General features: G+C 35.8%; 1 protein-coding gene across 1 annotated transcript in view; it reads right to left on the bottom strand.

The window, feature by feature from the left end:
* MYH9 (myosin heavy chain 9) overlaps positions 1 to 21881 on the bottom strand; it is a 42415-nt gene that overhangs the window by 1908 nt on the left and 18626 nt on the right. Inside the window, exons 8-38 of the mRNA XM_072420168.1 lie at positions 21657 to 21755; positions 20680 to 20823; positions 19467 to 19562; positions 18289 to 18407; positions 18049 to 18201; positions 17691 to 17864; positions 17420 to 17593; positions 16463 to 16577; positions 13632 to 13825; positions 13432 to 13553; positions 13258 to 13327; positions 12991 to 13151; positions 11935 to 12043; positions 11019 to 11150; positions 10155 to 10361; positions 8855 to 8992; positions 8625 to 8748; positions 7714 to 7885; positions 7052 to 7264; positions 6818 to 6962; positions 6131 to 6337; positions 5887 to 5991; positions 5232 to 5384; positions 4545 to 4793; positions 3686 to 3898; positions 3225 to 3437; positions 2848 to 3009; positions 2104 to 2232; positions 1674 to 1762; positions 1056 to 1179; positions 273 to 481 (exon numbers count right to left, since the gene is read on the bottom strand). Of these exons, the coding sequence (XP_072276269.1) occupies positions 273 to 481; positions 1056 to 1179; positions 1674 to 1762; positions 2104 to 2232; positions 2848 to 3009; positions 3225 to 3437; positions 3686 to 3898; positions 4545 to 4793; positions 5232 to 5384; positions 5887 to 5991; positions 6131 to 6337; positions 6818 to 6962; positions 7052 to 7264; positions 7714 to 7885; positions 8625 to 8748; positions 8855 to 8992; positions 10155 to 10361; positions 11019 to 11150; positions 11935 to 12043; positions 12991 to 13151; positions 13258 to 13327; positions 13432 to 13553; positions 13632 to 13825; positions 16463 to 16577; positions 17420 to 17593; positions 17691 to 17864; positions 18049 to 18201; positions 18289 to 18407; positions 19467 to 19562; positions 20680 to 20823; positions 21657 to 21755 (4714 nt within the window). The remainder of the gene's footprint in view (positions 1 to 272; positions 482 to 1055; positions 1180 to 1673; positions 1763 to 2103; positions 2233 to 2847; positions 3010 to 3224; positions 3438 to 3685; positions 3899 to 4544; positions 4794 to 5231; positions 5385 to 5886; positions 5992 to 6130; positions 6338 to 6817; positions 6963 to 7051; positions 7265 to 7713; positions 7886 to 8624; positions 8749 to 8854; positions 8993 to 10154; positions 10362 to 11018; positions 11151 to 11934; positions 12044 to 12990; positions 13152 to 13257; positions 13328 to 13431; positions 13554 to 13631; positions 13826 to 16462; positions 16578 to 17419; positions 17594 to 17690; positions 17865 to 18048; positions 18202 to 18288; positions 18408 to 19466; positions 19563 to 20679; positions 20824 to 21656; positions 21756 to 21881) is intronic.

Below are 21881 nucleotides of genomic sequence, written 5' to 3'. Positions count from 1 at the left end.
AAGTTAGGTTTCAATTTGTCTGTCATTTACTTAAAGCCTAATTAAACCACATCCATACAAGACCACACTTTCCATGGGGCAACATGAAGGGCTGCACAAATTGGCAGTATAAACAGGTAATAAAACGGTTGGGGTGGGCACTCAAGAAAAAAAAAAAAAAAAAAGTGTTATGTTAACACAATGAATCACATTTTTATATTTTACTTTTGGTAACACTATAAATCACTAAAAAAAAAATTGAAATGACAAGCACATCACCCACTTATACATACTTTGTCTCATTATCAAGCTGTTCCTCCAGTTGTGCTATCTTTGCTTCCAAAGCAGTGATTGAAGATTTAAACTTGGATTTGACAGATCCTTCCAATTCCTGCAGTTTTGTTTTCAATTCTTTATTCTGGCGATCCAATTGCTGACGAGCATTTTCATTTTTCTGAGCATTGCTGCGCTCTGCATTCAGATCAGTATTCATCTGGTCAATCTTTAAAAAAAAAAAAAAAAAAAAAAGAAAAAAAGAAAAAAAAAATAAGTAATATGCAATATTGCCAAAACATACTGTAAAAAATCTCTGCAGAGTTCTTTAAATTAAGGAGCAACTGGCATTCAAAAGAAAACTGAACACTATTCCTCCTCTCCTCCAATGGATTTGCGGCACCATTACTTGGGACCTGTCTCTATTAAGCTACCTGTTGTGATTCCTTAATGTACTAGTGAGGGTGATAAGCTTCTGTTCGCCAACAAACAAGTAAAACTGTGATGGTAATCAACCAAAATGTTTTCCTCACTTGTACAGCCCTCGCTTTGAAAAGGATATGACCTAACCATGCATAGAGGCTATCACCACCATGAACTTAATGTGAAATAAAAGGGTCTTTTTCCATACACACTGCTCTACAAAGGTAGTTAGGATAGCTATATGGACAACAGAGTTGGGAGACCTTTTGTTATGTTATGCCTGATATTTGCTTTAGGTTGTTTGATAATTTAAAAATAATTTCAACAGCACTAATTCCATAAAAACTAGGTAAATAGCTACAAAAAGAAAGTCACTAAACCTGAAGAGTTGCTTTCCTCAGTCTGTCATTGATAAGTTCTGTGTTGCCCTGTTCTTCTTCCAGTTCCTCCTCAAGCTGTGAAATGCGAGCTTCCAAACGTCTTTTTTCTTCAATAGCTAGGGCACTAAAATGGCAGACAAACAGAATATGAATATATATAGAAAAACATAGTGAAAACAAACTTGTCTCATGCATACTTAAAACAAAATCAGCAAACAGTATTGTTGGCAATCCAGAAGGGAGGAAATGTATTATAAACAACATAAATTGTAGCCCTGCTAATTTATCAGAACTTTGTTAACTGTATGCTTGAGTGTGCTGACCTGGAAATAACTCCGGAGTACCAATATCAGCATTCTGTATTTGGTTAAACCTTACATATCAGATATGAGAAATTTATTGATTTGTGCCCCCCCACCCCACAGTTTTTACCAACTGGAATTCCTAGTGGAAAAAAATGCTGTCTGCTGGTGATATTTGGAAATTATTTTTTTCCAACTATAAAACAATCACTTAAGGAATATATAAGTCAAATAGCATTTATTTTAGGTTTCTCCCCAGGATTAATTACATAAATAAAATGTATATTCTTATTGCAGAGACTATTTATAGTCCTACCCTTTGCCAGTGCTGTTTGCAATCTCATCTGCCAATTCATCTCTCTCCTGTTGGGCCTGGCGTTTGGCACGCTCAGCGGCAGCAAGTTCCTACAAAAAAAAAAAATAATAATGAGGAGGAAGAGTTAACAAAAGTAGATATTTGCTGGTAATTCAGTGCATATAAGATTACTAACTGCTTGTCAGCTTATGTTTCCACAGTCAGTTTATCTTTGCACCTTTAAATCTCTGTTAATGCTTATCCCAGTGTTATCCATGGTTAAAAAATATAAGATTTTAAAATAATTTGTCACATTATCTAAACCTGGGAGATTAGTGTTCTACTGAATAATGACTATTTAAAATTTTAACTTTAAAGATTATGGTTGTGCAAAGTCATCAGTCAAAAATATTCTTACAAAAATTATATACAAAATATAAGGATGAATTACCTCCTGCATATGGATCATCTCTGCTTCCATACTCTTAAGTTTCTTCTCGTTTTCTTTGGACTGGCTCAAAATGTCATCTCTGGATGCTCTAGTGTCCTCCAACTCTCTCTGGTAATCTTTCATCTGTGCCTGTGGCAAATATAGGGTTTAAATTTATCAACTATTTTACATAGCTTTGTTGTTATCCTCAAAAATTATTGTAGTTAAAAGATCACATGGTTCATTTGAGATTTCCACATCACTGCTATGTCATTGCAGTAACAATGTAACCACTATGATTACTACTATAAAGTTAGTAGCCAGGTTTGTTGAAAATGAATCATAGAAACATTTAAATCAGAGGTAAGATTCACAGAAGGAATTCAAGGAGAAATTATATTAGAAATATTAGAAAATACTTCCTGTAAACATTTTTAAAAGAACATATGATTTAAAAAATACTAACTCTAATACATTAGTTACAAATGTATATATTTTACTATTAGCAAAAAGTTACATTTCTGTATATGGAAGGGAAAAAAACTCCAGTTGCCAATTTTGTTAAATATCCCATTCAGCTATATGCATTTCTGGTTGGCATTGTTAGCTGCCCTTTAACCAGAATTGCCCAATATCTGTCTGTTTTCTATCTATACACACTTCTGTGTGTCTGTTTTCATAATAAAGCTTTGATTTCCCAGCAAACAATGTAAATTAACAGTGTTAAAGTGCACATTACCAATGTGTATCTGAGTATTATTATACCTGCAGTTTACGCAGTTGTTTGATGGCCTCTTCTCTGCCTTTATTTGCAGAGTCAATATGCCCTTCCAGGTCCTTCAAATCCATCTCAAGTTTCTTACGAGCTGCTACTGCCAATGAACGTTGTTTCTTTTCATCTTCCAGCTCAGCTTCCATCTCTTTCACCTGTAATACAAAATAAAGATAGATGCTTTTGGGATATTTTATATCTGCCTTTATTAACTTTCCCAAACAGACTTTACAATAAAGTTTACTTAGGTTTTTATAATATAGGCATATTTTTAAAATTCTGTGCCAGACATATGTAAAGATGTGCAATACATCATTTAATGTCAACAGGCAGAAATTGAACAGAAACACATGTAATATGTGAAACACACCTGTCTGACAAGCTGTTTCTTTTTATCTTCACTCTGTTCATCACGTCCTTGCAAATCTCTCTCAAACTGAGCCTTCATTGCTTGTAAGTTAACTTCCAGACGAAGCTTAGCATCCTCTGTTGCCTGCAATTCATCTTCAAGCTCTTCCAGCTGAGTTTTCATTTCCTCTACTTGTTGTTCTAAGGCCCTCTTTGACTTTTCTAGCTCATGTACCTGGGTGAAAAAAAAAAAAAAAAATCAAGCGTTTGCATTGAAACAACTAAACTTGTGTTATACATTTATAACAAATTAAACCATTAGTGCTAATTAGACATCTCAAAAACCTTGCAGATTGGACATTTTACATAAATATAAAAACAAAAATAAATTTTACATAAAAAAAAAACTAAAGTAAGTTTTTTTATGCAAAAACCCATTTGAGATTTAAAACCTTAAATTAGAAAGTTAATAGACTAACTTACACTTTTGCCAACATCATCCTTGGAGCTGACCAAATCTTCCATCTCTGTACGCAGCTGTTTGTTGACCCTTTCTAATTCTGCCTTAAGCTCCAGAGCCTCCTCCAAGGAGCGAGCCAAGGACAGGGCTTTGGTCTCCTTCTCACGAGCCTCTGCTTCTGCGCGGTCACGTTCTTCTGCATACTTCGCAGAAATAGTCTTTTCTTCACCAAGCAGCTATTACGATGAATTAAAGCATTAGGAAAAAGTTTACAGATTTGTGGAAAGTGTTCATCAGATGGCTCTCATTTAATTCTTACAACAACGTAAGCATTCCTGCATTTTAAAGCTAATCTTACATAGCTAATTAATCTTGAATGAGGTTCAAAATGAAGACAGTGTTAAATACACTTTTAAAAATGGTAAGCATACCAGTGGGTGCATTTTTTAAATTTTTGTCTATGTATATTACGTATTTACAAAAGCACAAGGAGCCAGCCCTACTAGCTCTTTACACAGTTAAACTCTGCTTCCTGCACTTTATAAAAAGGTTTGAGGTTTTACTACGCCGGGCAGGTCACCGTTTGTGGACCAATTTGAGAGACATCTATACAAATATTTTTTTTTTTTTTTAAAGAAAATAGGAAAAATTGCAGATAACACAGGTGGTATATTCAGCTTTTAATGTTATTCCATTTGTTGGGATATTTGTAGACATAACCCAAATGTCAAGGATTGCTTGTCAATATCTAAATAAATAATATCCATAGAAATATCACATGTGCACTTTAAGGAAACCATTTTAAAGGATGTGTGACTCCCTGACAAATTCTTACATGAAGTGCAAAGTTAAAAGTTAACATTTGATTAAAGTTTATTCTACCTGATCAAACTTCTTTTGCTTCTTCTCCAGGTTGGAAACAATCTGGCGCTGATGATCGAGATCTATACCAAGATCATCCAGCTCCTGCTGTAGTCTTGTCTTTGTCTTTTCAAGTTTATCATAGGCTGCTGCCTTCTCCTCGTAGCGTTGATTAGCAGATTCAAGGTCTTTCTGCAGTTTCTTTTTGGTCTCTTCAATAGATTCTAAGGAACCAACACTCTCCTCCATTCGCTTTTTCATATCTGCCATCTTAAAAAAAAAAAAAAAAAAAAAAAAAAAAAAAAATAAAACAGACATTTTAACAGCAAAATAAAACATGCTCTGCACTTGTAATGAACTGCCTCACCCCACAGCCTTTGCTGCACGTAACATGAATATTTAGATTACTTGCTTTTCTTTTTTTTTATGGGATGAAAAAGTACAAGTGCACTGAAGTGTCTTTGAAAACTATTAATCACTGTACAAAATATAATAGCCAGTAAAGGCAGTTTTATCAAAGTGTTTGTTCCAAATATACATGCAGTAAACAAATGAAAGACTGCTAGAGTAATACAGTTTTTACGAACACTGTTAAAGCATTTAACAGTTAAATGCAAAGTTAACATTTCAGAAGAACTGCTCATGCATGCAGCATATGCCTTGAAGCAGTGTTTGAAAACATAGTAGAACAAATTGTTAAAAACCCACCTGAGTTTGCAGTGTTGCGACTTGCTTTGACAGGTTTTTCTTTGCTTCCTCTTCTTCTTCCAATTGTTCTAGGAAGCTATTTTTCTCCTCTTCCATTTGCTTGAGTTTTGTGCTTAGGCCCAGTTTTTGACGCGTCTCTTCTTGTAAGAGTTCCTAGACCAGTTGAAAATAAAGATAAAAGAACTTAAGGACCCATTATTGATTCAGTCACTTAGATATTTGGATCTTATTTACTTATAGCACTGGAGTTTCCTGAGAGTACAAAAACATGGACATACATACATACATACTATTGCAAATTACACACAAATAGGGCTCTTGTGTAGGAGACCATTTCTCTCTTTACAGATTTTAAATCAAGACATCCTGTCATTCTGCCACAGGAGAGCCTGTCACCACACCAAACCCATTCCTGTGGTAAAGGAGCAGCTATATGTACCTATTCAGAGGCTGTGCCTTGACATTTTGTTGCAGCCTGGTTTACAGGTTTTTTTTTTTTTGTTTTTTTTTACAGTTCTTACTAAATACATGAACATATAATAAATTAAATACACAGGACCATGAAAAAAAAATCTTTGGCATACTATTCTGAATTTGAAAACCTCAAATTCTGTAGCTCCAATTCAAAGGAATAATTAAGAAACATTGTACACACCTGAGTGTCTTGTAGCTGCGATTCCAAGGTAGAGAAATCTTTGGCAAGTTTGATAGATTTGTGGTCGGCTTGAGAAAGGAGACTTGTGACATTGTCCAACTCAACCTAAAGACATTACCATACATTTATATATCAGATTATAAGAAATTTAATGTAAGTAATAAAGTTTAAGGACTGTCTACATAACCCCCCATCCCAACTATGCCCATCTATTATACATCAATAGATTACATATCCACTGTACCTGCAGTCTGTTTGCCTTCTCAGACAGCTCAGCACGGAATCTATCGCCTTCTGAAACTTTAACTTGCAATTCCTGAAGCTGTGCCTCTGTTTTTTTTCTTTTGTGCTCAGAGTCTCCCTTGCCCTGCAGAAGAGCTTTCACCTCATTTGCCAATTCATTACGCTCACTCTCAAGTGCTTGTTTTGCCTTTTCCAAGTTTCCTTTCACCTATGAGAAAAATGAGACAATTCAGATCAATTGATAGTAAACATACTTTTGTAAAGTAAAAATGATACATGAACACAATTTCCACTATGTTCTTTAGGGTTGAATTCACACTAGTGTTTTTTGCAAGCAGTTTTAAGCAGGTTAACCATGTGTAGCCACACCCTATAAAGGGTATTAGAACAAATGGGTTTGCTTTTTCAGTCAGTCATTTATTTGTGGTACCATTCCTGTGTGTTTTTTGAGGCATTACATGCTATGTCCAAGGGCAGTATGTCACCCCCCAAATGCCTCCATAGACTTGAATTGGAACCACTTTGTCTATCAAAACTTCATACAATGATAAGCAACCTATACTTAGTAATGAAGACATAAAACTGAAAAGAGTTTTCTTCTCAGATCTTCACTTCCCGGCATATAGAGGGCAACAGGAGTGAACAATTTCTTGAAAATAAGGTAAAACCCCACTTAGTTAACACGTACTCGTTTTGTCTGTTCCAGCTGTTCAGAAAGCTCCTCTACTGCTTGTGCATGCTTCTGTCTCAGCTCCTGAATTTGACCTTCATGAAGTCTAGCTTCCTCTTCTAAATTTTTCTTCAGGTGTGTTACCTCTTGCTCACGTTTTGTTCTAAAAAAAAAAAAAAAAAAATATTAGTTCATCATCTACAGTCAAAGTAGATAAAACCTTTAATTAATATTTCTTCTAAATCCCAATACCGGAGTTCTTGTTGTGCTGCAGTTGAGTCCAAGGTATCTTCAAGTTCAGTCTTTAATGCTTCAAGTTCTTCTCCCAGATCACGCTTTTGTTTCTCTGCCTTGTTTCGAGCAGCTCTCTCAGAGTCCAGATCTTCCTGTAGTTCACTAATCTGAGATTCTAACTCTCTAATTTTTTTTAGGGCTACGTTCTTTTGGCCAGCTTCTTCCTCCACCCTAGAGATATAGCAAACAAGAAGTTTACATGAGACAAGGCATACATCCTTACGGACCTTGTGCAATCAACCTCTCTAACAGTCTTAACAGTCCTCTTAAGTGGAGGAACAACTTACATTTCCTCGGTCTTCTCCACCAGCCACAATAAAGGTAAAATCAATAGGGCTTATTACAAATAAAGGATTTTATCATTTATGAAAAGTCTAAATTTGATCTTATATTTGTTTCAAAGAGTCCTATCTCACCAGTAAAAGACAGAGCTTGGGGTTGCTCACAAGCAATACCTATTTTAATTAGTTTCACCAATTGTATTTCTACAGCAACCCAGTAAATAAGGGTCTAGTTGAGCAGGTTATGCACTTCGCAGCCTAAAAAAAAAAATCTATTAAAGTGGACATCAATTTATCACAGTTATCTTGCATATCACAAAAACAATCATTGTTTTTTACCTGGCAAGAGCAGCCTGCAACTCTTCCTCCTTTTTCGCAAGTTGTAACTTTAACTCTGCAATTTGTGCTTGTAGCTCTGCAATTTGATCATGTAAATCAGTACTGTCTCCCTCCAACTTACGGCGTGTCTTTTCTAGCTCCTGCCGCTGTTTCTCTTCTCTGCGAAGGCGCTCTGCAAAAACATTTTATTGTAAGGTATAAAAATCTAAAAGCTAAAACTTTGAATCAAGTAGAACTTAATTTTTTTACTTTAATGTGTTTAAAGGCCAGTAACTCCACACTGAACCAAAGGAGTCAACAGGACAAGCAATTAAGGTTTTCAGAAGGGGGTCAGCAATCCCATATTAAAGAAAAAGTGCCTTTTAATATAAAATGCAGTTCTACTTTCAAAAACTTGTATGCAACATTCACTTATCTTTCAGGTCAACATTTGTACACCCACATATCAAGCTGGAATTTTTGTCCAAGATCAAAAACTGATCAAGATAAGTTCATACTCTACTTCTAAAATGTGATTAGGATGGTCAAAAAATAATTTGGTAATGGTCTTTGATGTAAACACGACAGTACCTTGGATGTAGCAGGTTCTTTATAAAAAAAAAAAAATAGGTCTCTTGCACTCCATATTACAGATCATCTTTTTAGAGACCTCATGTCACATGACCAGTGACACAACATCCATAACAAATGCTGGTGAACCTACTGTGGTTGGGTCATATGAAGACATCTATTATACACACTACACCCTGAGGTGCCTGGATTGGAGGGGGAACCCAAACAGCAGCTTCATTGCCTATCAACTACTGAAATATGTAGATGCCTGCTTCTCCAGTGGTTAAAATTGAAATAACCACATATGCAGCCATCATTTAATAGAGAGATTTGCAGAAACACAGTTTTAAATGTTATACCTTCCAAGTCAGTGATCATGGTTTCATGTTTATTTTTCAGTTTAGCGAGGCTCTTGGATTTTTCTTCCTCCTCTGCTAGGTTAGTGGTAAATTCTGCAATACGATCCTCCAGAAGTCTTTTTTCCTGAAACATGAAAGAAATTTGATGTACCAATCATGAGCGCGAGAGAGACACAGACACTAAAAAGGATGCATATATACACAATTGCTTTAATAAAAGTGGTCCTTACCTTGCTTAATTTGCTTGCCTGATCTTCCAAAACTAATACTTCCTCTTCAGTCTTCTTAAGCTTTGCCTCAATAGTGACCTTTTCCAGTTGTAGCTTCTGTCTGGCTGCTTCTTCCTCTTCTAGCTGTTCTTCTAGCTCCTACATCAAAATTACCATACACAGATAATTTAGGTACATGCTATGATGTTGTAAGCTCACATAAGCTCTAAAGCCTGTCATCATTCATATAATTAAAGTAATTAGACTGCTTCAAATGACAGAGGTCAGTCAGGCATGCAGGGTCATCTCCAAAGGTCATGTCAGACAAGCATACCTTGCCAGCACATCAACTATGGGAAAATTCCTTAAACTATGAAGTCAACAGCCTCACTGGCTAGACATACAAGATTCCTCTAGGTGTTGCAAGAAGAACAACCCATTAGACTTTGACCTTACAGAACCAAAGCTACGTACACACGTCCAACGGTTCTCGCCCGATAATCGGCTCAGGGCCAATATCGGGCGAGAATCTGGGGTGTGTACAGCGCCAGTTGTCCATCGTCCGAACAACCGTTCTTGCGGATCCACAGACGATGGACGACTAATGATCCTAATGCAAGGGAAGGGGGAGAGAGCACAGCAGGGTGCCGCTCCATAGCTCTCCCCCTGCATACAGCAGAACGGTGATGTATGTACAGCACTCGTTCATGCATCGAGCAGTGCTAGTCGTTGAAAAGGATTGTGAAAGATCCTTTCCAAGGACTATTATTGTGCGTATGCGGCTTAAGTTGGTAGAGAACAACTTTCAAGGCATAGTCAGTTTAAGTTTGCAAACGTTTGTAACATTCTATGGCATAGGCAAAAAAGTGGGAGTGTAAAAATAAAAAATAAAATCGTTTCTATTCTACTCGGGTAATGGTTACTCCTAAAAGTTGTCAGCCAGGTTATCCAGCAGAAATCCACGGATTGTTGCCCTAGCCAGTAGCTGTCATGTCATGCAGTGTTTAACACAGACGTTTTAAGCTGGGTGGGGAGAAATTGTAGGTGGATAGTGGCCCCAGTATTGTGACTCAGCTTATCAGTAACCACCCAAAAACAGCCAGGTGCTTACTGAAAATGCCAAGTGGTGAGCCCGGCTAAAAGTGGGTGGGGAGAACACAGACCTATCTCTGTGTACAATTACAGTTGACCAGAATTATCAATAAGCACCACGCTCTGCAACTTTTTTTATCACCATCGAGGAGTTGTATCAAGTTTTTTTACTGCAATTTTTATGTTGCGGAAAAATGTAAACCACTAAAGCAGCACACATTTAGCATACCACAATGTTCTGCTGCATTTTTTTCTTTTCTGTCTGCAAGAGTTGACATCTTTCCTCCTCCTCTTCCACCCGAGACTCCAAATCATGTAAAATTTCTTCCAATTCTTGTTTCCTGGCTGCTAGACGACTTCTCATTTCTTCTGCTTCAGCACAGAGTTCAGTTTCAGCTTGCAGCTGTTCTTGCAGTTGCATTTTTTCTTGTTGAAGCTAAAAATCAAAGTAGCAACATATTTACAAAATAAGAACATAAAACCCTTGCCTATAAAGCCTTTGCTTGGCATGTCATGAAAAGATTTTTAGTATTGGTGAACACTATACATAGCCTATATACATAGAGTGTTTAATCAAGGGATTAACTTTTTGTGGCATGTGGTCTAGCAAAATGGCATAGACTGATTCATAACTTGATCTGGACTGGATAAACTAGACATGTTACCTACCTCACCAATATCAGAAATAGATTAACTAAAACCTAGGCGAGTTTAACCAAGAGTACATGCATAAGAAGCACAAAATAATTTAGTTCATAAAAGTTCATATCATTTAGCCACAATATTTCACTGGCGGGGAGGGCATTAAAGAGCTCCATGTACATATGTTCAAACCATAAACATACCTTATAATTGTACCTGTGTTATTGAACTTTGTATGTGACATTTGCATTACCAGTTTTTCCTAGGCAAGCTTTCAAAAGATTGACCTAAGGTTGTGATTGGACTGCCCTTGGAAATATTAAGCCCACAAAAATAATTGTAGAACTAAGACTGACACAAGTTCAAAATTATATATATATATAATAAATAAATAAAACAACTAAAACATTTGTGCCGACATCAGAAAACCACACAAACATTTTGATCTCACCTGTATGTGCAGGCTTTCCATTTCTGTAAGTTTCTGTTCAGAGACTGTCTGAAGTTCCTTAACTTTCTGTAGTTCAACCTCTTTTGATTGCAGCTCTTCATCAAATCTATTTGCTTGTAATAGTGGCTTAACCTAACAATCAGATTTTAATTTTGGTTAAACAATCGCTTATGATATACAGTAACATTTCGTTTGTCAGTAGTATAGTATTAAGCATATATCAGCCCAAAACTTCTTTTGGAGAGAATATTTAACAGTTAAAGCCACTGTGTTTTTGGATGTCTATCTCGTAGAAGAAATTTCTTCCCACTTCCAGACCTGTAAACTTAACAGAAAATAATCAGATATCTTTACAATGTAAAGGAATCCCCCTCTGATACACAGTTATACCAGGAATGTGTGTTTCTGTTGAATGACTTCCCTTCTCTTCCAGTTCTGGGGGTAACTATTTTAAAGTCAACCTCAACTTTTATTCCCAGTGACATTAGTAATTAGCACAATTAGTAACTAAATCTACCTAATGGAACACAGACAAACTTTAAGGTGACACTTTAGGAAGTCTTCCTCCTTTGTCTGTATCTGTTATTTGCAACCCATATTTAATGTGCAGCGCTGAATAATATGTTGGCGCTATATAAATCCTGTTTAAAATTATTATTATTGCTACTAATGTCTTTCTTCCTACCATTTGACTTTCTAATAAAAGGGTCACTGCAATATTGTTTTCATGCAGCAACTAAACAAACAGTAACAAGGTAAAAATAAATGAACTGAACTCCTTTACACTCATCTCTCACTAGCCATCCCTGTATAGCTTACCTGGAATTTCTGCCAAAACTATTAACAGCCTGAAATAGCACAAACACATTTAGGTAAATCAGTTCTTAATGTTTTAGTTACAAACACAAAAACAAACCTTTGTGAAAAGCCTCCACCACTGCCAGTTCCTGAGTTTAAGGTAGGCTGCACAATTCCTCTGAATAACTTTCATAGCAGTGAGTTGCTGTTGACGTTTTGCAAATGCCCTGAGAACAAGCCGCAAATAAAAATGAAAAGGTAAACATATTAGTATATTATTTCCTGTAGCTCTTTGAGGTGGTCTAGTGCATGCAAAACTTCAAACACATTTACGCAGCAATAAATTCAATTTCAAGTCAAGAAAGTAGTTTCATATCATTCCAAACCTGAATATAATTAAAAATCCTCATAGAATTAGCAACTAACTTAGCAACAGTGCAAAACCGTAGAACCTGTAAGAAGACATGCTAGCCTGCAAATCTAATCCACCTTGGATCCTAGGCCCAAGCACATGGTGGTTAGAGTTTTGTCCAAGGTTATGTTAGGCTTCGTACCTGGAACTTCAAAAGGTCATTAAAAGTGCTGGTAACAGAGTAACGTTATAAGGCAGAGCTTAACACTAGGGTAGAGAAAGGTTATTACCTCCTTGGATCATTCATAAGTACTCCTACTTCCATGATAGTCCATGAACCAAAAGTATGACTACTAGCAATATAGTGGTATGTTTTATGGAAAAAATAATTAGGGGTCTTGACTTCTGTTTATGTACAGTCAACGACTTTAGAAATGCCACAGAAATAGATACAGATATAAAAAGTAAAGCATCTACCCTTTCTCAATGGAAAAGGTACTGGATTATCAAAACAAAACCAGCAAAAAGTGTAGCATCCTTATCCTTAATGACTTCCTTCAAACATGATTACTGCATTCACCTGTGCTTTAGTATGAAAGGTTTGATCATGTTTGCACCCTTAAACAACTTTCTTAAATACGCTTGCTTTATGTAAAGTATAACGTTTCTAAATTTCCATAGAATGCTCAATAGGTGGTGATATTTCTAGCAGTGAGCAAATCATTTTACGTTTCACTCTAGTGTGTTGAATGATTCCAGCTTTTAACAAGTTTTAAACTCTTGCACAAATCACAAACTGTAAATGAGGGAAGTCACACTTACTTTCTGGCCAAGTATCCTCGGCACCAGGCCTGGAAGGCAATAATTACATCTGTAATCTTTAGGTCCCGCTCCTCTTCAAGGTGAGCCAGGACACCTGCCCTGAAAAACACTTTGCTTTGGCCAATACGGTAAAGGTTGGAATCCAACTCAAGGGCTTTTATCTGTAGAAGACACACTAATTAAAATGACATACAAAAATATAAATATGCACACACGTCATTGAATAAAGAAACCATAATTATAAGGCCACAAAACAGCAAGTCTTACCATGAGAACGCATGCCTGCTTTCCATCCATGAAACCTTTGGGAATGGAATTTGGAGTGAGAATTTCATATCTAAAAAGGAGAAAAAATATTTTTTTGAAGGATTTGAAAACATCCCTAAAATAAAAAAAAATGTATTATAAAAATATATCTCCACGCTTCATTAATGCACATACCTTTGTCTGAATTCCTGGAAGACTATTCTGTTTGGAAAGCCCTGCCGGCAGATACGAATTCCTTCCAAAACACCATTGCAGCGCAATTGATCCAACACCAAGTGGGCATCCAGTTTGCCAGCCTACATGAAAGATGATTAATGAACAAAAGAAGAAAACTCGAACACAGACAAAAAAAAAAAAAGTGTATCATTACATACCTTCTTTTCATGATTGGGTATAATGCAGCGTACAAAGTTTGGGTTTGTGTTTCTGAGGGTGGCCATAAGCTTAGAAAGTTGCTCTTTATATAACTGACCCACAGTACGGAACATTCCTTTTCTAGTCTTAAATGCACCAGGCAAAGCTGCATCACTCATGCCAGCTACTTGATCCAAGCCAACAATGCGATCCACTAAAGTTAAAAACAAGCACATAAGAATTTAAAATACGGCCTTCAAAACATGGCTGCATAGGGTTTTATTGGACAAATCAGTATCTTTGGTACAGTAATGAGAGAAAAAACCAACACAGCTTATGTTTGAGAGAAATTCTCTCCCATAAACTTAGTTTACAACCAAAAGTTACACACAACACAAGAATCCGCTAACCTTAAACATAGGTATAGGTTTGATCTTTTGTTTAAGATTCTAAGACAGGCCTTAACAACTAGAAGAATTCTGTATGGAGTCTCTATATGGGGGCCTATCAGTTTCACCTTTTCAGTGTAGATTTAGTAATTGCCATCAGTCTTAAGGAAAATCGGCTTGTTTACCTATGGACCAATATATCTACCACTGTGGCCTTCAGAGGCTTATTTTGAAGATTTTTGTCTTAAAAAAACAAAAAAAAAAAAAACAAACAATACTTTCCATGGACATGTGATGGTTATCCTAAGATATCTGGAAAATACATTAAAGTGTGCAGGCAAATGTGAAAATATACAATATATCGAATACAAAAAAAGATCACAGATTAAAACAGGAGTGTTTGAAAGGGTGGAACATGACCAAAATGCGTGTGGATAAAAACTAATGGCAAACTGACAAGATACATTTCTTGCAACTGGTTAGGTACAAAATTTTTTGGAAGATATTACTTTCATGTACTTACAAAAAACACAATCATTAGTACCAAACACAATATGCTGCCAAAAAAATAAACGGATTAGAAAAAAATCGTATTTTAAAAATGATTTAATAAAATCTAAGTGTACCAGTGCCTAGGTTACATACATTAACAAGATGTAAAAAAATAAATAAAAATGATAAATATTATAAAAAACAAACCCTAAAAAAACAAAAAAGGCTATATAGGGGTTGTTTACTAAGGTACTAAGAATCAAACCAAATTAGATTACACAATCAAAAATCTTTTATAAAAATCAGTGGCAAAGCAAAGTTTTTTTTTTTTGAGAAGGTTTCTTTCATGGGGAAAAACAATTACCAAAATGAGACACTATCCTAAACAATTACAATAGTATATTCAGTAATGTATTAAGTTTCTTCTCTTGAAGAGATGAGATATTGTTTGGATTTGTTAATGGTCAATGGTTTTACTTTAACAGTCTTTTCAGACTAAAGATGAGAAAACTAGCTGAGAATATTGTTGATTTGGGGGGGAGAGAGTTATATTTCTGATTGCATCAGGGGGATACTTGCTCATTTGCGTGCCTGTCCATAAAAAATTCAAAATTGAGCGTTTGTTACTGGGACAACAATAAAAACATTGTCAAAAGTTTAATCTCTTTACTTTATTAGTACTTTACTAGTAAAGGATTATCAGTACTTAGATAAAAGTAATTATCTATCTGGAATCATGCTAGAAATAGACTTTATGGTCATTTTAATAAGAAAACTATATCTTCGAAACAAAACCCAATGAGATCAAAGAGAATTTAATATTTGCTAGTACCATCTCCAGTTAAATCTTTATATTTGTGCAGAGCTGAAGTGCTTGTAGACTCTTCAGCATCTGACAATGCTGGCTGCATTAGATGCCTCCACCTCAATATAGTGCAGTTTTCCTTAAACTCAGCATCGCCAATAAATCGCCGCAGCAAAAACACACCAATGTAGCCTGAAAGGCGAGATGTATTCTGCCAGCATTTCTAGCTCTGCAAGAATAAAGATTTGAGTTCCCAGAAGTAATAAAGACTTTTACCAAGATCATAAATTTTTTTTTACAGATTTTGTTTTTTTCTTTTAAAAAAGGGATACCTAGTGTTTACAGAATGATCAGACATGCAGATACACTCAAACTGCCCTGAAGGCTAATCATATGCACAGCACTCTAAACATTTACACTAATGTAAAGGTAATGGCCAGGCAGTGGAGAGGTGGAGGAGGCAGGCCAACAAATGACTTATTACCAGGTTTTCTAACTTGTCTGATTTTCTGATTTGCAGCTTGCCAGTAGCTCATGAGAGGTCCTACAAATATGATATTTTTTGCCTGATGAGGTTTAAGATACCAGTTTAAAAAAGGTGAAAAATGAATCCATCTCATTAGTAACGATATTGAATGTAGCCAAGTACTGCTTCCCTCCACAATAAAAACATACAGATCATCTTAAGTTCTAATCAAAAAAAAAAAAAAANNNNAAAAAAAAAAAAAAACAAAAACAATATCTGGAAATAGTAATGAGTGATTTTATGTAAGTCAATGAGTGTTCTACGTTTAGTGGTTGTTTACATTGGAAGACTGTGCACTCTGTGTACTTAAGGACATTTTAGGAACTGGTGTTTGAAGCTTTGTGAGCAAACTTAAAAATCAGACAGGTGAGTAGCCACACCATGCACCACAATACCTGCTATTTTCAATCACCTGTAGGTGTACAAAGTCCACTTCCGTAGATCTAATAGGGAGGAAATAAGGTGGTATGAAGAAAGTTTAACAGAAATAAAAAGAATGGACCACTGAACTGAAGAGAGGGATTAAAATACTTTTATAGTGGCACCAGATGCAAATAAACAGAACAAAAAAAAAAAAACAAAAAAAAGAAGAAGATTAGGATGAAGTCTTTTACTACAACACCCCTTACAATTTCTTACCATCTTTCCAAAGTTCAAACACAAATTTATCAGATGACTGATTAAGAAGTGTTGCAACATTATCATTCAGTGGGTCCATATTTTTCATCAGCCACTCATCAGCTTTGTAATCCACCTAATAAAACAAAAAGTTGTAAAACCGTTACAATTCTAAAGTACATAAAAACGAAAAGGCACAATATTTGCATCCTTGTTGTAGGCCTTAACCTAACAAACCCATCCCTATTCACTATAGGGACATAGCTGTGTCCAACAGTGAATGAATTTGTCATTTAAAACACATAAAACTAGAAGATTTACTTAAAGTGAATGTTAGATCAGGGGTTACCAAATATGCCCCATAGGGTAGCACATTTCACCACCACTTGCGCCAAGAATAAAGGTTTCCATTAAAAAAAAAAATCCTGTCTGGTACACCCACTGTAGCACAGTTTAATTTTAGGGGCTTCTTCTGTTCAGGCCATGGCTTCTCCTCTACCTTTGACTCTTTATACACTTGAATCTTTACTGCATGGTATCCAAATGAGTTGACAGGTATGGCTTTATCTCAGCTACTAAGTCAGCAGATTCTACATAAAACTGCCCTGCCCCTTGGAACAGCTTAGACTTCAATGGCAGAATTCTTTGGCTTTACTGGACTATAGTGAGGCATATCCCTTAAAAGTGAAGAGTCGTGAAGCCTTATATTACTGTATATCCCTGATGCAATTTCAATTTCTAGTTTACAAGATCTATGTATTCCATTTTTTTATTGAAATATTAATACACATTACAAAATAATGACATTTCTTTATCATGTGAATAAAAGTCAGTTTTTTACATGTATTCCAAAATATACTTAAAGTTCGAAAGGTCAGCAGTGTTACAAGTTACTGTTAAGAACACAAGCTCCAGCAAAACAACTGTACACAATTTGTCTATTTTATGTGAATGAGATTAGAACACATGACCCCTTACCTTCCCAGCATAATGAAAGATGCAAAAATCTGCCTTATCTTTAAGTTGCTTGGGCTTTTGGAATTTTGAATGAGAGCCTTGCTCTTGTACCACTTTCTCCACAAAACTCTTATCAGTAGCCTTAGGAAACCAGCATTCCTCATCCAAGAGAGCCAGAATGCCTGGGGGACCAGCCTAAAAAACAGGGGAATGGTTAGAAGCCAGAAACCCACATATATAAATTATTATTTTATACATGCATGTTTGTATATACACATGCCAATGTACTCACTGGTTTCTCTATCAACTCAATACAAGGCTGAAGATCCAAACCAAAGTCAATGAAGTTCCACTCAATACCTTCCCGTTGGTATTCTTCTTGTTCCAGTATAAACATGGTGTGATTGAAGAGCTGTTGCAGTTTCTCATTTGTATAATTAATACAAAGCTGTTCAAATGAGTTCAGCTATGGAGACATGAGGAAGAGTAAACAAAGATTAAACAGCACATTCATGCTTACATTAAAATACCTATACTCCACAACTAAACAAAAGGAATTTACATGAATACTACATTTAAAAAAAAAACAAAAAAAAAAAAAAACACAACTCTTCCAGGTAGCAAAGAATAGGTTCTTTATGTTCGTTTACCTCAAAGATTTCAAAACCAGCAATGTCCAAAATGCCAATAAATGAAGCCCCTTGCCTCTTCGTTTTATCTAAGGCTTTGTTAATGCGCATAACAAGCCAACGGAACATGCGCTCATAAGTGGCTTTAGCAAGAGCCTCTATTGCAAAGTCGGCCTAAAGGAAAGATGGACAAACATATTTTGAACAAATCAAAAGGTAACCAAATTAACTACATATCAATCAACCTTTTCCAGCTTCTACCTGCTCCTTGGTCTGGGCTTTTTGTACATAATCACGTCCAACTTTAATGCGAGGCAAGAGGATTGCTCGTGTAAAGTCATTCACATTGATTCCCAAAAGATGACATACTTTTTGGGCAGCTTAAAAAAAAAAAAAGGTATATATTAGAACAAGGGACCACATAATATTTTAACAGTAAGCAGGAATCAAGTCCTAAACATTGGAAGGAACACTGCACAGATCTTGGATATCCTACAATATTTTGTCATGTATGCAACTCCATATATACCCAGCAGACATTGCAGGGGTAACCTATACATGATTACCAATTCACAGGTAGAAGAAACACTGGCCATCTCTAGGTTACTATCCTCAATCTAGCATTGTTGGCATTAGCAAGTCAACAACAATGCAACACAATTTACCATACCTAGAACAATTACTCTGCGAAATCCACTGCATATCATGGATACTTTAAGAGTGTGTCAATGGGCTTTGAGCTTGTGTTGATGCCATAAGTTTGACATGCTTCTGGGATCAGAAATCATTGATAGCTGCAAAAAACCTGCAGGTGATTTCCTTGTAGTCTATAACTAACCTGCTTCGAGTAGGGTATACATACATCAATATATGTATACCCTACATTGTAATATATACATTCCAATAAGGACATGTATGGGAACGCAAAGCCTGCTATAAAAGCTCATTGACATTTGAATTAATGAATTTGTGTGTTTTGTCCTCCCAAAATATCTATCAAAAATACAACCATTTAAAACATTTTGATATCGTTTTGGAAGTATGCTTTACCGAATGATAAAATATGTGGAAATACTAGGTACAGAAAATGATAAATTGTAGTCTTTGTATCATCCATTCCAGTGTTCCTCAACCAGGGTTTCATAAAACAATAGGTTTTCTCCAGGAGTTGCTTGAGCAATGATCAATTTTTGCATCTCAGGCAAGTTACCACCGATATCATTTATCTTTTTGCCCATCTCCAAGAATGACATTCTTCCTACTGACCACCACATTAATGTACTCTGAGCTGTGGACATTGTAAATTTAGCAGACGTCCCCCTGGACTGGAAAGGTATTTCAAGGGTTCCCTCAAGGTAAAAAAAAAGGCTGCAAAACACTGATCTAACTCAAAGCCACACTACTCCAGGAAAAAAAAAAAAACATTAACCGGTACATACCTGTGTTGTCAGGCATGGAGGCCTGATCCGTGTTGCGCTCCTTCTTAAATGCAATGTTACCTAGCTGCAGCACTCCAGAAATAACTCGCAACAACCCTAAAAAACAAAAAAAAAAAAAGAAAAGTTAAAATAAATAAACTTGATACTAGAGCCATATTTTACATCAATGTGGCCAGCCATTACATAAATTGAAGATCAGGAACAATTGGTTTACAGTATTTGATTAAGGGGAGCTTAAACCTTCTTGAATGAAAAAAAATATTGGACGACTGGTTTGGTAAAACACGAGCTACTTTTCTGTTATCAAATTGTTTTTTGTTTTCAATGATTTGAAACTATTTGTGTCTTAACCTCTTGCAGCCTCATTACAAGCACTTCTTGTCTACACACACACACACACACACACACACACACACACACCAGAAAAGGCTACACTAAATTTCTCAGGTTTTAGAGAATGAGTACAGTGGACTATGCCCAAGTAATGTGTGTTAGAACTGCCACCTGTAGTTTCCATCATAAGCTATGTGACCTGACCATGCAAGAGCAGAGCTGGGAGGTGACAAAAATGTTTAAAGTCACCGTTTAACAGAAGTTACTGAAAAAAATAAATCCCATAGCAAGATTATTAGGCATGTTTTACCCACAGTTTTAATGTTTAAAATTGCATAGTTCTCCCCTCCCCTCGTGCTGCTTGTCATATTCTGCAGCCTAACAAAACCTTCACACCTTGTGTGCAAAACCTTCATATCTCCTAAACCATTGGTTGCAACAACTTGAAATCAAGAATTCCAAATATAGCTGCCATATCCCACATATAGCTCTGTAGGAATGATATATATATATTTTTTGTGCGGGGACATATTGTGAATAGCAGCCCACATATTTGTAAGGGCTGTATATAGAATTCTGTAAATCAACATTCATTTTGCCACATACTGCACATGTGCACCTTGGGGACCACTTATCAAGTGTGAACACATAACTATGTTAAATTAAAACGTTGTGGGCAGAGGAGAAAACATACTAAAAAGTTAAAAGAACACAAGCTATCCACATACTGCAAGGAAAAGTAGGTGTTTATTTTATATGCTTAACATAATATATGATTTATATATATTATGATTAATATAAATACCTTTATGAGTGTAATCTATAGCTACTTTTTAATGTTCTTGGTGTTTTATGTAATGTGTTATGTTTCAACACCTACCAATTTGCTCATCGTCAGGAAATCCCATAATCTTCATTGCTTCCAAGGTCTCTTGAAACAAATCTTTGTCTTGCTGGCCAGGAATTGTAACGTGCCCATTAGAAAGAAAACGATATTTATTGTATGCCTCCAAAAGGAGTTCATCTGTAAGTGTTAAAAGTTGAAGCTTAGAACATTAGATATTTCAAATGCATTTTGTAACAAGAACGGGTGACCTACAGTGTTATATTTAGGGATAGCCAATATGCAAAACCATCACTGGCATGGCAGACAGCAAGTATGGCATTTCCTTAACATTTTTCAAAGTGATGGCAACTTGCTTCCAAAATAAGAAAATGCTTCTCTGGCCAATAAGCGCAATAAAACATTATGATCCAACAAGATTTATAGTCTACACACCAGCAAATGTTTGCATCACTAGGATATAAATGTGGACATATTAAACAAACTGTGCAAAACACAAAGCAAATGTTGAAAACTTTATTGAAGATAAACTGGTAGGAAATCTTTTGTGGTTTGGGTAATTTACTTTGCTTTTGTAGCCTAATCACAGAGAACGTATGTAATGCAACACTAATCAGTTAATCACTGCTTCTAACCCACTCGAAAATTACTTAAATCCCATCTCCAGGAATCTCTAAATCTATTCAGCAAATGCATTCCACTTTACCTTAAAGGTTCATATAGTTGATGGTTATTGTCTTTCTCCCATCCTCAAATCATGCACCGTATGTATACGCCTTTCCCGTCAGCATCATTTAACATTAACTAGCACAGTTATAGATGTATTTTGCAAACGTAATATTTATAGCAGTGATGTCAGTTTATAAAACAATTTTTTCCAAAAATGATAAAACTACTAAAAGAACATTTTTATTGCTCTAAATGTGCTGTATAATACTGCATGGGATAGAGTCAAAATTTGTTGCCACCATTTTCATGTAAGGAAACAAATTTGCAGGAGACAGAACACTTACTTTTTAGGTGTTCTCCAGCACCTGATAATAGGTAGTAAAATATATGGAAGGTTCGTTCATCTTTAGCCTGGCGAATGGCACGGGATTTTTCCAGCAAGTCTGGCGCGTAGTCAAGGGAAATATCAAACAGACACATTTACAACAATTGCCACTTGTTTTCTTAAACCACCTACATTTTATTATAAGTTTTATGTCCCCTTAACCCCTGTTTGTTGCTTCAAGGGC

This window comes from Pyxicephalus adspersus, chromosome 8, assembly GCF_032062135.1.
Source record: "Pyxicephalus adspersus chromosome 8, UCB_Pads_2.0, whole genome shotgun sequence".
Lineage (NCBI taxonomy): Eukaryota > Metazoa > Chordata > Amphibia > Anura > Pyxicephalidae > Pyxicephalus > Pyxicephalus adspersus.
Note: the sequence above shows the minus strand (reverse complement) of the source record. Positions and strands in the feature narration are given on the sequence as shown.